Source organism: Lithobates pipiens, unplaced genomic scaffold, assembly GCF_037356315.1.
Source record: "Lithobates pipiens isolate NorthernLeopardFrog02 unplaced genomic scaffold, aLitPip1_a1.2 Scaffold_10, whole genome shotgun sequence".
NCBI classification, from domain to species: Eukaryota; Metazoa; Chordata; class Amphibia; order Anura; family Ranidae; genus Lithobates; species Lithobates pipiens.
The window spans coordinates 231,907,686-231,923,566 of NW_027507686.1; the positions used below are offsets into that span (position 1 = coordinate 231,907,686).

General features: G+C 46.1%; 1 protein-coding gene across 1 annotated transcript in view; it reads right to left on the reverse strand.

Annotated features, from left to right (window-relative positions):
• Positions 1-15,881, reverse strand: part of PAMR1 (peptidase domain containing associated with muscle regeneration 1) — a 115,250-nt gene that overhangs the window by 46,856 nt on the left and 52,513 nt on the right. The window contains exon 6 of the mRNA XM_077462960.1: positions 1,455-1,562. Coding sequence (XP_077319086.1) covers positions 1,455-1,562 — 108 coding nt within the window. The remainder of the gene's footprint in view (positions 1-1,454; positions 1,563-15,881) is intronic.

Consider the following 15,881-nt stretch of genomic DNA (forward strand, 5'->3'; position numbering starts at 1 on the left):
AAAGTACAGACAACCAAACTTTGGTTAATGGTGTCAGAGATATGCAGAAATTTCTCAATGCTCAAGTAACCCCTAGCCACCTCTGGAGGAACCCTAGAGTTCTAAGGAATCCTGGATTAGAAACCCTGCTCTACAGCCAGTGGCAGCCCATCCATTAGGGGCACACAGGTGCTGCCCTTCCTATACATGCATCCGGCCCCCTGATCTACATGCAGGGCACCAGAATCATGGATTCGAAACAGGGTTTTTTTTTTAAGCATGTGATTAGAGCCGAAGGCTCTAATAGACTTTAAAAAAGGGTGGGTTCAGGATGCAGGGCACTGCGCCCAAAAGCCCACCCAGTTGTGTTACAAAAGCAAATTAATATTTGCTATTATAACACTGATTCTCCTCCTGGCCAATCAAGAAGTGGGTCGTGAGACCCGTCAGCTCATTGAGCAAAAGGAAATCTGATCGGATTGGACGAGGGGAGGAGGAGGGAGGAGATGCAGGGGAAGCGAGGAAGCAGCCGGAGAGAACAGCCTGGAGAGAAGCCGATGCCCTTGGCCGCCTGGAGCACTGTAAGTGTGGGGCCCTGACTACTGACTGACAGACCCGGGGGGGGGGGGGGGGGGGTGTTAGGCGGTGACCACCATGACCGGCCGCCCGACATGCCTATCCAGTTTGCTTTGTAGAAAAGTTCACTCTGATCATCCACAAACCATCTTAAGTGGTGTAGCCAGATTCCTGGATTCATACTTCCTTCCCTCCAAGCCAAGCTTCTTGTGCTGCTCCTTCTTACCCCAATCAATTTAATAGCCTTGGCATTAGAGTAACAAGGTAATAATGTTGATTTACTAAAACTCGAAAGTGCAAAATCTGGTGCAGCTCTGCATAGAAACCAATCATCTTCCAGGTTTCTTTTGTCAAAGTTTAATTGAACAAGCTGACGTTAGAAGCTGATGGGCTACCATGCACAGCTGCACCAGATTTTGCACGCTCCAGTATTAGTAAATCAACCCCACAGTGCTTCACGTTGGTTCTGCCAGTTGTTATCACTAGTTCAAATGCATTCAAGGGAATCTTTCTGCAACATCCCTTGTGAGGTGTGCTAATGAATACTGGGTGGCTCCTAGACTCAGCCCTTGACCCTTTTAGGACCTACTTTCACCTAGTGACTTAGAGGGTCCAAGACAACAGTGACAAATTAAATAAAAAATAATCAGACTCTCAACCACTGATGTGGTGTTCCTTTTCTTCCAGATTTCTTAGAATGCACTGGCAAGCAAGGAAGTGTATGATTTAAATGATCTTCTATCACATCCAATTTTTTTTGTTCAGTGATCTGAGGGCGTGCCTCCTCTGATTCTTATGTATAGTACACTATATATTTTGTATAGTATACTATGCTGTACTAGGATTGGCTTGGAACATATTGCTGGCTTTATGCTATTAAAAAAGTAGAAGCAACTTACCATTTTCACAGTGTCTTCCAGTATACCCAGCTAAACAGCCACATATATAGGATCCAGTTTTCTCCACAATGCACGTTCCATCATGAAAACATGGCGAAGGGGCACAGACTGAATGATACAAAGAAAAGAAGAAGTAAATTTTTTTGTTTGATGTGTCTTTGTCTTAACCTTCAAACTGAGCCTGGGAAAAATATGTAGAGATGCAACCCGTGGTTTTTGGCACCACATCCAAAACAAATTAATACAAAATTTGAAAAGCAAAAAAGAGGACTTTGTGTCACTAATAATCTCAATGAGGAAATAGGTACTCAATTAGTTAAAATCTGAAATGTATTAGATATTATTAAAATATCATAATGACTAAATACATTAACATGAAGGAAGTAAAAAATATGGGACATGTATATGTATATATAGCTAGGCAAAGAAACCTAGTGGGAGGCCTATAAATTGTGGTGTATCAACATATGAATATACACGCATACATATACATGTTTATCTGATATGGGGTGTATGAAGGGCCAGCCACAGAAATCAGAATGCCAATGCCAAAAGAATTGCTACGCGTTTCGCCAAATGCTTCCTCAGGAGTCCTATTGGTTCATAGCCACAGAGGGAAACATAGGATGTCTGATCCACCAAATGAGGGGGAGAGGGGAAAGCAAAAGAAAAGGGAAATGATTGTGTCTAACCAGTCCCAGGATAGAGCCTATATGGGGCATTAAACAGCTGTATGGGGCACTTCACCTCAAGAAAGCAGCTCGTAGCTTTAGGAATAATGGGTGTTTTCAATCAATCTACTGAGGGATCCAATATTCATATGCACCAACTGGCTATGAAACCCTGTGTTGGTGGTCCAACTTAAAAATCAAAGCTCCAGTATAGCGTAATGTGCTGATCCCGGTTGCCAAAACAAAGGGGAGAAAGAAAAAGAAACCCCTCGTCCATAGGGAGATGGAAAAGACATCCATCATTGACATCTTTTCCATCTCCCTATGAACGAGGGGTTTCGTCTTTTCCATCTCCCTATGAACGAGGGGTTTCTTTTTCCTTCTCCTCTTTGCTCTATCCCGGGACCGGTTAGATGCGATCATTTCCCTTTTCTTTTGCTTTCCCCTCCCCCCCTCATTTGGTGGATCAGACATCCTATGTTTCCCTCTATGGCTAGGAACCAACAGGATCTCCTGAGGAAGCATTTGGCGAAACACGTATCAATCCTTTGGCGTTGGCATTCTGATTCCTGTGGCTAGCCCTTCATATATCCCATATTGGCTAAACGTGTATATGTATGCATGTATACACATATGCTGATACACTACAATTTATGGGCCTCCCACTTTCTTTGCCTAGCCATATATACATATCTGGGAAGATGCCTCATATTTTTACTTCCTCCTTATTTATGTATTTAGTCATTATGATTTTTAATAATATCTAATACATTCTAGATTTTATCTAATGGAGTACCTGTTTCCTCTTTGGGATTATTAGTGGCCTAATAATCAAAGTCCTCCTTTGCTTTTCAAATTTTGTATTCATTAATCTGACCCCTTTGCTCTTTAAAAAAAAAAAAAACCTGCAAAAACAAAACCTTTTATACCTAACTGTCCTTCTGCCCAATCCTCAGATCTTCCTTCCGTTCAGGAGCAGAATCCTCACACCTACTTCCAGGAGGTTCCCCTGCCACGTGATATGGTTCCTCCATTCGGCAGCTCCTACATCATTACTGTGTGCTATAGGAACACAGGGCCTGGCGAATGGAACCACAGCACGTAAAATTGACCAAGCATCCACCATACCTAGAATTGTGTTGGTAGGACTAGATTCCACCAGTGGCTGTAGCTTTTGAACAAAGAATATCTGAGGAATGGGCAGCAAGACAGATGAATATAAAAAGTATTTTTTTCAGAAGGTTTTTAAAACTTTTTTGTTCACATTTAACATATTTGTATATGTCTTTTACATATACTTTTTAAATGTATGCAGAAGATAAATCTCCCTTTAGCCCAGCTATGTATTCATTAAATGTTTTGAAAGTATAAACTTGAACCTGTAAATTAAAGTGGAACTGTAACCACTCTCTAATAAGGACATAAATGTTTTGATAGCTGAATCCAGGCTAACAAGTTGTGAATACCAAGTACCAAGGCTACCAAATCATGAATCCTGTCTCAGCAGGGCCATTTTTAAGGCAGGGCAAAAGGGGCAGCTGCCCTGGGCCCTGTCATTGTTGGGGGGCCCAAAGCAGCTGCCTCATACTTGCCAACTATCCTGATTTAAATTCCCTCGCCCTTTGAGGTTTTAGTCCTGTGCTGTGTCCCGATATCTCAGTGTGAAATGCTGCTACTAATGCTGCTCAGCTCTGCCCTATTGTTGTGTACAGAAGACTCACCTGCAGACCCTGTGTTTAGATGTAAATTACCGACATTCATATGTAAATAGCGGTGTCCGGCAGCATTGATATGTATATCATGCCCCCCTGAGGTCATATCCACAGTAATCTCTAGCAACCAATCAACAAGCAGAAATAATGTGCTGTAACCTCTAGCAACTAACCAGTGAGCTGTAATGTGTGGTGTAACCTCTAGCAACCAGTCAGTGAGCGGTAATGATGCACTGTAACCTCTGGCAACCAATCGCAATAGCTGCTGGATCTGATTCAGTAAACCGATTTTGAGTCTAGCTGCTATTTATTGTATGTCTCAGAGCAGGTGGAGAGCAAAACTACATGGGGGGGGGGGGGGGGGCAAGAAAAGTTTTGCCCAGGGTTCAATCAATATTAAAGACGGCCCTGTGTGCAACAAGCTACCATACCTATAGGTTCCAGCTAGAGATAAACACATTTTTGACAATCAGGTGTTTATGGTAAATCTCTTTATTAAACTTTTGCTGGTATCCCTTTTAGCTAACCCATGGTGCTTTGTGAGTCCCTGGTCATGTAGGCCTATTTGTTAGGCGGAGATTGTGTATATTTAACAAAAAAAATAAAAAAATGCATGAAACATATTTATCAATTTCAAATTGATATAAAAAAAAAAAAAAAATGATAGTGTTCTTTCAACGTTGTTTTTGACTGCCAGCTCAAGATAATAAAGGCATCCTGTTGTGTCTTCTAGGCCTTTCTCTATTCACCTGTTTTCATGAATGCTGTAATATTGTACAGTAAAGTTACATTAATTTGAATCAGGCCCCAACAAAGATGGCAGTAACATTTACACCTGATTCAGCCATAATGTATACTTCTGACTAGGGATGAGCCGAACACCCCCCGGGTTCGGTTCGCACCAGAACTTTCGAAATGAAAAGTGCTAATTTTAACAGCTAATATGCAAGATACTGTCCTAAAAAGGGTTTGGGGACCTGGCTCCTGCCCCAGGGGACATGGGTCAATGCCTAAAATGTTTTTAAAAATGGCCGTTTTGGCGGGAGCACTGATTTTAATGACGATTAAAGTGAAAAAAAAAAGTGAAATATTCCTTTAAATATGGTGCCTGGGGGGTGTCTGTAGTATGCCTGTGAAGTGCCACGTGTTTCCCGTGTTTAGAACAGTCCCTGCACAAAATGACATTAAACGGAAATAACACCATTTAAAACTGCTTGCGGTTTTAATGTTATATCTGGTTCCTGCAATATGGTTGAAAATCATTGAGAAAAATGGCATGGGTAGCCCTCCCTGCCCATTACCAGCCCCTTTAGGTCTTGTACGCATATTAAGGGAAACCCCGTACCCATATTAAAAAAAGGAAATGCGTGTGGCCCCCAGGCCCTATATACTCAGAACAGCAGTATACAGGCGGTGCAAACAAGACAGGGACTGTGTAGGTTTGTTGTGTTAAGTTGAATCTGTTTGTAATTTTCAACTGGTACATTTTTAAAGTGTAGCTCCAGTCAAAAAATTTTTTTTTAAGCTTTTTGGAAAACATAGGGAAAACATAGGGAAGGGTTATCACCCCTGTATAATTTGTTTTGTCGTCCATCTTTTTTCATCTCACTTTCTGCTGTCTCCTTGCGTTTGCAAGTAGGAGATGTTTGTAAGTTGGATGTTTGAAAGTAGGGGCCTGCCCTATATGCTCTGCAGAAATGGCGGAACAAGGTATTGGTTTTGCCACAACATTGTAAGCCCTCAAAGTGACTCTTGGTGGGCGCTGGAGCGCCCTGCTGTGAACGATTATATCAAGAATTGTGATTACATGCCATTGTTGAACAGTGGTAGAAAAATTGACCTTTGGTGGTTGTGGAGCTGGTGCCACAACACTATAAGTCCTCACCGTTACTCTGGGTGGGCACAGGAAGGGGCCCTCCTGTGAAATATTATATCAAGAATTGTAATTACATGTCCCTGTTAAACAGGGGCAGAAAAATTTGGCCTTAGGCACTGCACTGCCACCACACTGCAACCTCTCCCATATACTCTAGTTTTATTGCAGGAATTAGCCCTGCTGCAAAGCATTGCATCAAAAATTGTACTTAAACGCCCCTGTTAAACAGGGGCAGAAAAATTGGGCCTTAGGCACTGGTACTGGTGCCACCACACTGCAACCTCTGCCATATACTCTAGTTTTATTGCAAGAATTAGCCCTGCTGCAAAGCATTGCATCAAAAATTGTAAACGCCCCTGTTAAACAGGGGCAGAAAAATTGGGCCTTAGGCACTGGTGCTGGTGCCACCACACTGCAACCTCTGCCATATACTCTAGTTTTCTTGTACCGTGGATCAAGGAGAGTGGCCAGCCAGTAATGGTCCCTCTCCTTGATCCGAAGAATACGAGGATCCTTCCGCAGGCTTTGCAGGATCAGGGAGGCCATGCAGCATAGGTTAGCTGAGGCATTCGGTCCGGAGTCCTCTGGGTCACTAAGGACAACATGATCCGCAGCTACCTCCTCCCAGCCACGTACAAGTCCACGTGTTTCTTGGGACTGTAAATAATCCCTACAAGACTGCTGCTGCTGCTGCTGCTGCTGCTGATGCTGAGTGCCAGCCTCCACCTCCATGCTGACACAATCATCCTCCTCCTCCTCTTCCTCCTCCTCATCCTCTTCCTGTGTGATGGGTGGCACAGCAGGAACACTGTCTGGATAAAGGGGGCCTTGAGAGGCAAGGAAGTCCTCCTCTTCCTGTCTCTGTTCTGCCTCAAGTGCCCTGTCCATTATTCCACGCAGCGTATGCTCCAAGAGGTGGACAAGAGGTACAGTGTCACTGATGCATGCACTGTCACTGCTCACCATCCTTGTGGCCTCCTCAAACGGTGACAGGACAGTGCATGCATCCCTGATCATGCCCCACTGGCGTGGTGAGAAAAAACCAAGCTCCCCTGACCCTGTCCTGGTGCCGTAGTCGCACAGGTACTCATTGATGGCCCTCTGCTGCGTGTGCAGCCGCTGCAGCATGGCCAATGTTGAGTTCCATCTGGTGGGCATGTCACATATAAGGCGGTTCTTGGGCAGGTTCAACTCCTTTTGGAGCTCAGCCAGCCAAGCACAGGCATTAAATGATTGGCGGAAATGCACACAGACTTTCCTGGCCTGCTTCAGGACATCCTGTAAGCCGGGGTACCTGCCCAAGAACCGCTGCACCACCAGGTTAAGGACGTGAGCTACACAGGGCACATGGGTCAGTTGTCCCTGTCGGAGGGTGGAGAGGAGGTTGGTGCCATTGTCGCAAACCACCATTCCTGGCTTAAGCTGGCGTGGCGTCAACCACCTCTCTGCCTGCCCCTGCAGAGCTGACAAAACATCCGCCCCAGTGTGGCTCCTGTCCCCCAAACAAACCAGAGCAAGCACGGCATGGCATCGTTTTGCCTGCGTACTTGCGTAGCCCCTGGAACGCCTACGGAGCACCGCTGGTTCTGAGGACAGAGCACTGGAAGAGGCCATGGAGGAAGAAGAAGAGGAGAGAAGTGTGTCACAACCAATAGTAGCATTTTGGAGGCGTGGTGGCAGAACAACCTCCAACACTACTGCACCTTGTCCTGCATCCTTCCCAGCTGCCAGAAGAGTGACCCAATGGGCCGTGAAAGACAGGTAACGTCCCTGTCCATGCCTGCTGGACCATGAGTCAGCGGTAATATGCACCTTACCGCTGACCGCCCTGTCCAGCGAGGCAAGGACATTGCCTTCCACATGCCGGTAGAGAGCCGGAATCGCCTTCCGTGAGAAAAAGTGGCGTTTGGGGACCTGCCACTGAGGAACCGCACATTGTACAAACTCACGGAAGGGGGCTGAGTCTACCAACTGAAAAGGCAGCAGTTGAAGTGCTAGCAATTTAGCCAAGCTAGCATTCAACCGCTGGGCATGTGGATGGCTGGAAGTGAACTTCTTTCGCTGGTCCAGAAGCTGGGGCAGGGACATTTGCCTGCTATAATCGGACGTGGGTGTACCGCTAGCAGAGTTCCCGGAAGCACTTGGCTGTGACACACCTAATTCTACACCTTCATTCCTCCCAGAGCAGGTTTCAGAGAGGACTGAAGGTCTAGTGGGGTTGGAGATGTCAGCTGATGAGGAGCAAGGAGAGGTCCGCTTTGTTCTTTGGTGTGGGTCTTTGAGGTACGCTTGCCAACGAGCTGCATGGCAGGTCAACATATGTCTGGTCAAGCATGTGGTGCCCAAGCGGCTGATGTTTTGGCCACGTGAGATACGCTTAAGACATATGTTGCAAATAGCAGCGGTGCGATCTGATGCACTCGTCTCAAAAAAGGCCCACACCAAAGAACTTTTAGAATAACGCGCAGAGGCAGCGCTCTGCACAGGCGGAGCTCTGCGGTGTGATTCAGTCGGTGTGCTGCCCCTAAGCTGGCCCCCGGAGGGCATCCTGCCTCGTTGGACATGTGCCTCCTCCTCCTCCTCTTCCTCCTCTCTCCTTCCAGGCACCCACGTGGAGTCAGTGCCCTCATCATCCCCTCCCTCTTCATCGCTGTAGCAAACCTGGCAGTATGCTGCAGCTTGTGGAACATGACTGCCAGATTGCTGTCCTTCTTGAGCATCCCCTCTCTCTGCGCTCACGCTACTGCCTTTCTCTAGCTGAGTGTCATCATCAGAGCCCACAAAACACTGGGCATCCTCGTGGAGCATGTACCCAACACTGTGCTCAAAGAGTTCAGGAGACTCCTCAGGAGGACGTGGTGGGTCTAGGGAAGGAGTCACTGATGATGACATTGAGAGGAGGGAAGACGATGCGTTGGGAGCTGCTTTGCTAGTACCCTGAGACTGGGTGAGAGAGGATGAGGAGGATGAAGAGGGCTTGGTCATCCACTCTACCAAGTCGTTGGCATGTTGCGGTTCAACATGTCCAGCTGCCGAAAAGAAGGACAAGCATGTCCCATGGCCACGTGCTGATGACAATGCACCGCGTCCACGACCAGCACTGTTGTCTCTAGACACAGAGCCTGCTTGCCCTCTTTTATCGGCTCGCGCCTGTCTGCCTCTCCTTGCTGGCCTTCCAGACATGGTAATGGCCTGAAGGGAGTTGGGTAAAAAAGCAGTTGGGTAGTGTATATTGTGCTAGAGGCACACAACACCCACTAACTCCTGCAGATGCCTTTATTATCGAACACCAGAGATAAAGGGGTATATACAGATGTATACTGTGCTGTGCTGGAGGCACACACAACTTCCAATAACTCCTGCAGATGGCAAGTGGGCTCAAATAGAGAAGAGCTATGTAGGTGGATATAGCGGTATGTACTGGGTACAGAGCACGCAGACAGCACGCACTATCTCCTAACACTACTGACTGCAAGCTCTATTATAAAAGATAGATCACTAGCTATATAGGTGAGGTGAATATTGCGGTGTATACTGCGGTCAGGGCACGCAGACAATAACCACTACACAACAGCAAGATCGAAAATCGGCCGAAAACGATCGGTGTGTACTGTGTTGAAGGTACACAGAACACCCACTGCTTCAGACGCCAACACACTACACAAGGCCGCCGCGCTGGCGGCCTTATATAGTGTGGGGCGTGCACTACACAGCCTGAGCTATGATTGGCCACAGGCATCCTGCCTGTGACCTATCATGGCTCTCCTCGCTGCTGGCGCTGCGATTGGCCAAGCATGCAGGGTCACAGTGCATGCTTGGCCAATCATGAGCCAGCAATGCACTGCGCCATCGCAGTGCATTGTGGGCCGTGAGCTCCACACGAATTTGGCGCGAACGGACCAAAATGTTCGGACTTCGCCGAACGGACGAACAGCCAATGTTCGAGTCGAACGTATGTTCGACTCGAACACGAAGCTCATCCCTACTTCTGACGCTTCAGAGGTTTATGAAAACCACTTCAATGGGTTATATATAACCGCAGAGTCACTATCTTTCCCACTTATTCAAAGTAATTTACACATTTCAGGAAGTGTTGAAAAAATAATCCCTGGTGTATTTCATTAAAAGTGTTACGTAGTTTCAATTTTATACTGAAGACTGCCTATAGCTATGTCAAAATTTTGCACTCAATAGTCATTTCAAACGCCTGCAAAGAACCTTCTAATGCCGAGCTTAGAGAAGTTGAACGTCACAATACGTCTTTCTTAGGGCTGAAAAAAACGGGGTGTTTTAATTTTGCTTAAAAAAAGTTTGGAGGTGTTAATGAAATTTCTCAGTTTTCCTGGCAAACCCATGTCTGCTATTCCTACAAACCTCTCTCCTTCAGTTAGTTATGATTTTCTGTTACCTCACCCCAGATTCCTTTTTATTTCATTTCCATTACTCGTACTTTATTTTGTTGGAATGTACATTGTATTGAACCTGACTCAAAAAAACTAAATAATAATTTAATAAAATTTAAATTTCACCATTTACTTAAAAAGACATTATAGTCAATTGGAAAGTGGCATTAAGTTGGTTTTTGCTTATTTTCAAGGGTGCAATAGGCTTTAAATGGTCTTTTAATATGTAAGAAAACTTTTCAACCCCAACTCCCTAAGCAGGTATAGACCATCCTCCTTCCTAATCTAATCTAATCTTAATTAGTTCTTGCTGTGAGGTCCACAAAATTGTTTTCATTTCTCCACTGACTTTTTGATCCCGTGTTCCCATGTATGCCGTTCAGCCCCACATGGGCTGGTAGACAAGTCTGCTCCTAGCCGTCTACCAGTGCAATAGAAGTCTATGGTGTAGAACTGTACACATGTGGTCATCCAAACAAGAAGCCAGTGGAGGAATTTAAACAATGAGGCGGGCAGCAAGATCTATATAGTATAGTGATTGTGGAGTGAAGGTGGGCTACAGCTACATAAAAGGACAGAGGCAAAAGGGTATGGAAACTTCATGGGAACCTTTTAAACTTCCCTGGACCTGTGCCAAACACTGGCCTCCAGTTCGATGGGCAGGGCTGCTGATAGGTCAGTACAACCAGCCCTGTTGTACTGGGCCCGGCCAGCAGGGGGGGGGGGGGGGCTGAGCAGATTTCTAGCAAAAAAAAAAGCTAATTTATTTATTGGTAGAGTAGCTGCGTATGATGGCACAGTGGCGGCAATTGATGGGTACAGTAGCTGTGTTTGATGGCACAGTGGCGGCAATTGATGGGTACAGTAGCTCTGTATGATGGCACAGTGGCTGCGTTTGATGGCACAGTGGCAGCAATTGATGTTTTTTTTCTGAATTGTTCCGTTTGTTTGCACCCCCCCAAAAAATTTTGAGCACCAGCCACCACTGATATGGACTTGATTGAAAGCTCCATGTAGGTCTGCAGTATTCCAGTTATGAATTGACTTGTGGGCATTCAGGCCAAACAAAGTAAATGGAAAAGAACATTCTTTTCTATTTTTCTAGACCTAAATGTGACAGGTATGCTGTACGGGGCCCCATGATTTATAACAGCGGCCGTTTCGATGGGAAACCCAACATGAGATATTGAGGAAAACAGAACCCTAATTCTAGTACTAATGCTAACTGTGACACTTTATTTATTGACTCAGTTGACTAATAATAGATTGGGTCACATATAAACCTCCAGAGTAGCACCGTCGTGAGGGCACTGTGCATGTGGACACGACGGTGCTACTCTGGAGGTTTACAGTAAATCCCCGCTCTATCGCGGTTCAGTTTTTGCGCTCCCGTTATATATCGCGCTATTTTAATTAGGACCTGTTATTCTGATATTGCGGTAATATTTCACCATTTCACGGTTATGTAGCAGTGAATCAGAGCGAGGCTGCGGTGGAACGCATGCCTCGCTCGTGGACCGCACTGAGCGTGGTGACGTTAGAGGGGGCAGTAAAATGCCTAGGGTGTATTTAAATAGGGTCATTCTATTTCGCGGTTTTTCACTTTTCGCGGGTGGGTCCGGAACTTAACCACCGCGATGGAGGGGGGTCTACTGTATATGTGATTTTAAAAGTTTTTACCTTGTAAGTGCAACTTGTCTGTTTGGGGGCTTTGAATATATTTGTATACGGAGAACACTGTGGTCTCTATACTTATTATTTACATGTCCTGAACTCATGGAATCTGGAGCCAAGTCGGGAGGTGATTCGTTTCTTTGGATGTTAATGAGCTGAGTTAGCATTAAGAAAAGAGCCATCTGGATTACCCACCACTGATTGGGAAGCGGAAGTGAGAGCAAAGAGCCACATATGAATTTTTACTCATCTGCGAGGCGAGCGCGCATTTTTACTGGTGGTGGTGTGCACGCCTTTTCAGGACGAACAATCACTGCGGTGGAATTGTGTGGATACACTGATCAAAAGAAGAGTTTTTCATGTTTTATTTCTTATTTTTTTCATTTTATGGACTATTCATTTATATGTAGGATTTATTTATTTTAGAGATTTGCACTATATATATATATGTGTGTGTGTGTGTGTGTGTGTGTGTGTGTGTGTGTGTGTGTGTGTGTGTGTGTGTGTGTGTGTGTGTGTGTATATGTATACATTTTATTATTATTATAATTTTTTTTACACATAGCACTATATTTATTTGCTATCTATTTTGAAATTAGTGTGGTGTACCACTTGGAATGTTTAGCAGCTATGCACGTTTATTATTAGGTTATCTTATTTAAACATCACAATATTTTTTACTTGTGGCGCTGATTGTTCCATCTTATAAAATGTTGAAGATAACCTGATACAATATGTGGGCAGCCATTGGGGACCTTCTTCTGAAAATGTTACATGCATGTCTATTAGGCCTCATGCACACTGGACGTTAAAATAACGTTATAAAAACGGCAGTAGCTTTGCGGTGAGTTTTTCAACGTTTTTGCAATAGCGTTGATTATCGTTTTTTAGCGTTGGCGTTTTGATAAAACATTTTTTTTTGATGGATCACAAAGTCTAAAAATGCTGGTAAGCCGCGTTTTTGAGCGTTTATCAGCGTTTTTTGACGTTAGAGCGTTTTTACAGCTGAAAAACTCCTCTCACAACACACTATTAATTTAATTTTTTTAAAGCCCAAAAATGCCCCAGCCAAAAACTGCTGATAACAGCCTATGTGTGCATGGACACATAGAATAACATGATGGGAAGTTTATTGACAGTAGAAAAAAAATGTCTGAAGCCAAAAACAGCAGCTGTAAAAACGTCCAAAAACGTCCAGGGTGCACGAGGCCTTATGCTTTTCCTATTGTGGCAGTGCCATGGTTTACTAAAGGCAAATAGACTGTGCACTTTGCAAAGTACATTTGCCCTCTGCAAGTGAAGTTGCTCCAGAGCTTAGTAAATGAGGGAGAGCTCTGCTGACTTCCATCGTCCAATCGTGTGCAAGCAAAAATGCAGTTTTTTAAATTTTCCTTGCTTGTGATTGGCTATTCTTTGCAAAGTGAGGCTCATTTTCTAAGATCTGGATCAACTGCACTTTGTGAAGTGTACAGTCTATTTGCCTTCAGTAAATCAATACTTATGAGCCAATGATCTAGAAAAAGTATGTAGCAAGTCATATTGATTTTACCTAAGGCAGTGACTCTTAAGATTTAGAATTCAGAGAATAAGCATAACAGCAGGGGCGGATCCAGAGTCTAATCTCGGGAGGGGCACTGCTATAAAATATGTTTTTTGGGGGGCAATTTATAGGGGAAATGGCTGGTATTGGCGCTTCAATCATTACGGCACCATGGTTGTTATGGTGTCAGGATGATTGAAGCGCATTATTTCTATTAATACATTGTAATATAAAATTAAATGGTTCAACTCACCATAATGCAGAATCAGTGGGAGCCCTGAGGATGTCACTTGCCATGTCGCCTGCCACCAAATGTGGATTGTCACTTGTCACCAAATGCGGATTGTTACTTGCCACGTCACCTGCCACACATTGCGGATTGTCACTTGCCACGTAGCCTGCCACACATTGCAGATTGCCACTTGCCATGTCACCTGCCACACATTGCGGATTGTCACTTGCCACGTCGCCTGCCACCAGATGCGGATTGCCACGTAGTCTGCCACACATTGCGGATTGCCACTTGCCACGTCACCTGCCACACATCGCGGATTGTCACTTGCCAAGTTGCCTGACCCACATTGCGGATTGCCACTTGCCACGTCACCTGCCACACATTGGGGATTGTCACTTGCCACGTCACCTGCCACACATTGCGGATTGTGACTTGCCACGTCACCTGCCACACATTGCGGATTGTCACTTGCCACGTCGCCTGCCACCAGATGCGGATTGCCACGTAGCCTGCCACACATTGCGGATTGCCACTTGCCACGTCACCTGCCACACATTGCGGATTGTCACTTGCCAAGTTGCCTGACCCACATTGCGGATTGCCACTTGCCACGTCACCTGCCACACATTGGGGATTGTCACTTGCCACGTCACCTGCCACACATTGCGGATTGTCACTTGCCACGTTGCCTGCCACACATTGCGGATTGCCACTTGCCACGTCACCTGCCACACATTGCGGATTGTCACTTGCCACGTTGCCTGCCACACATTGCGGATTGCCACTTGCCACGTCACCTGCCACACATTGCGGATTGTCACTTGCCACGTTGCCTGCAACATATTGCGGATTGCCACGTAGCCTGCCACACATTGCAGATTGTCACTTGCCACGTCACCTGCCACACATTGCGGATTGTCACTTGCCACGTCAACTGCCACACATTACGGATTGTCACTTGCCACGTCACCTGCCACACATTGCGGATTGCCACTTGCCACGTAGTCTGCCACACATTGCGGATTGCCACTTGCCACGTAGCCTGCCACACATTGCGGATTGTCACCTACTGGTGGTCTTTTGTTGGGTCCCAGAGTGAACATAGGCAGCAGAGAGATGATGCAATCTCTCTGCTGCACACAGCTTCCTACACAGTGAGGGCGGAACTGGAGGGACGCAGGGCAGTGAGAGATGATGTCATCTCCCTGCTCCCCTGCCTGCTGGCTTCCTGATTGGCCAGCAGCCCTCCTAAGCCGCCCAGCTGCCCCCCCCCTCACCCGTCCACTCAGCGCGGGTACCCGCGGAACCGGCCGCGATTGGACCCGCGGAACCGGCCCGCGGGTACCCGCGGAACCGGCCGCGATTGGAGCCGCGGAACCGGCCGCGGGTACCCGCGGAACCGGCCGCGGGTACCCGCGGAACCGGCCGCGATTGGACCCGCGGAACCGGCCCGCGGGTACCCGCGGAACCGGCCGCGATTGGACCCGCGGAACCGGCCGTTCTGTCATCAGCTGGCGGTATTCTCGGGGGGGGCAATTGTCCCGTTGCCCCCCCCCCTGGATCCGCCCCTGCATAACAGCCATGCTTATCAGTTTTCAGAATAAAGACTAGAAATTAAATTTTTATCTTATGGTAAGTTTCTTCTGATAAAACATTGTTCAAGATTACAATTTTAACCACTTGCGGATGGCCCCATGCACCTATACTACGTCAGGGCGGCCGGTCTGTGCCAAAGAATGGCAAAACACCTCCCAACTTTTTGAAATGGGAATGAGGGACACCTATCAGCAAAAGCATGCAGGCATAGGACACACCTCTTGCCACGCCCCCTTAAAGGAGAATTGTACAAAAAAAACAAGATTGGTTGAACTCACAAGTGCTTTTTTTAGCACTACTATTCCTTTATATTGGCTTTTAGAATTTACAAATGCAGCAATTTAGAAATCAGATGAAAGGTTTAGCACTGGAAACCCCTTTTTGATAGATAAAAATTGCATTGTATATACATCTATATAGATCAGAACAAAATGAGGGACAAATTATGAGGAATGAGGGACAGAGGGACATTATTCCAAGTGAGGGACAGTCCCCCAAAATCAGGGACAGTTGGGAGCTATGGCTGTACCTAGTACGTGATCTGACCCTTCCGGGTTGGTGGTGCATGCACGCCCTGCCAAGGAACCGATCCCATTGTAATTGGACACAGCGGAACCAATCAGCGGGTGCGGTGGACACGATGTCTGCCGGGACCCAACGATTGATTGGGAGACAGGCAGAACTGCCTATGTAAAGAAGGCGGACCACCCTTCTGTGAGA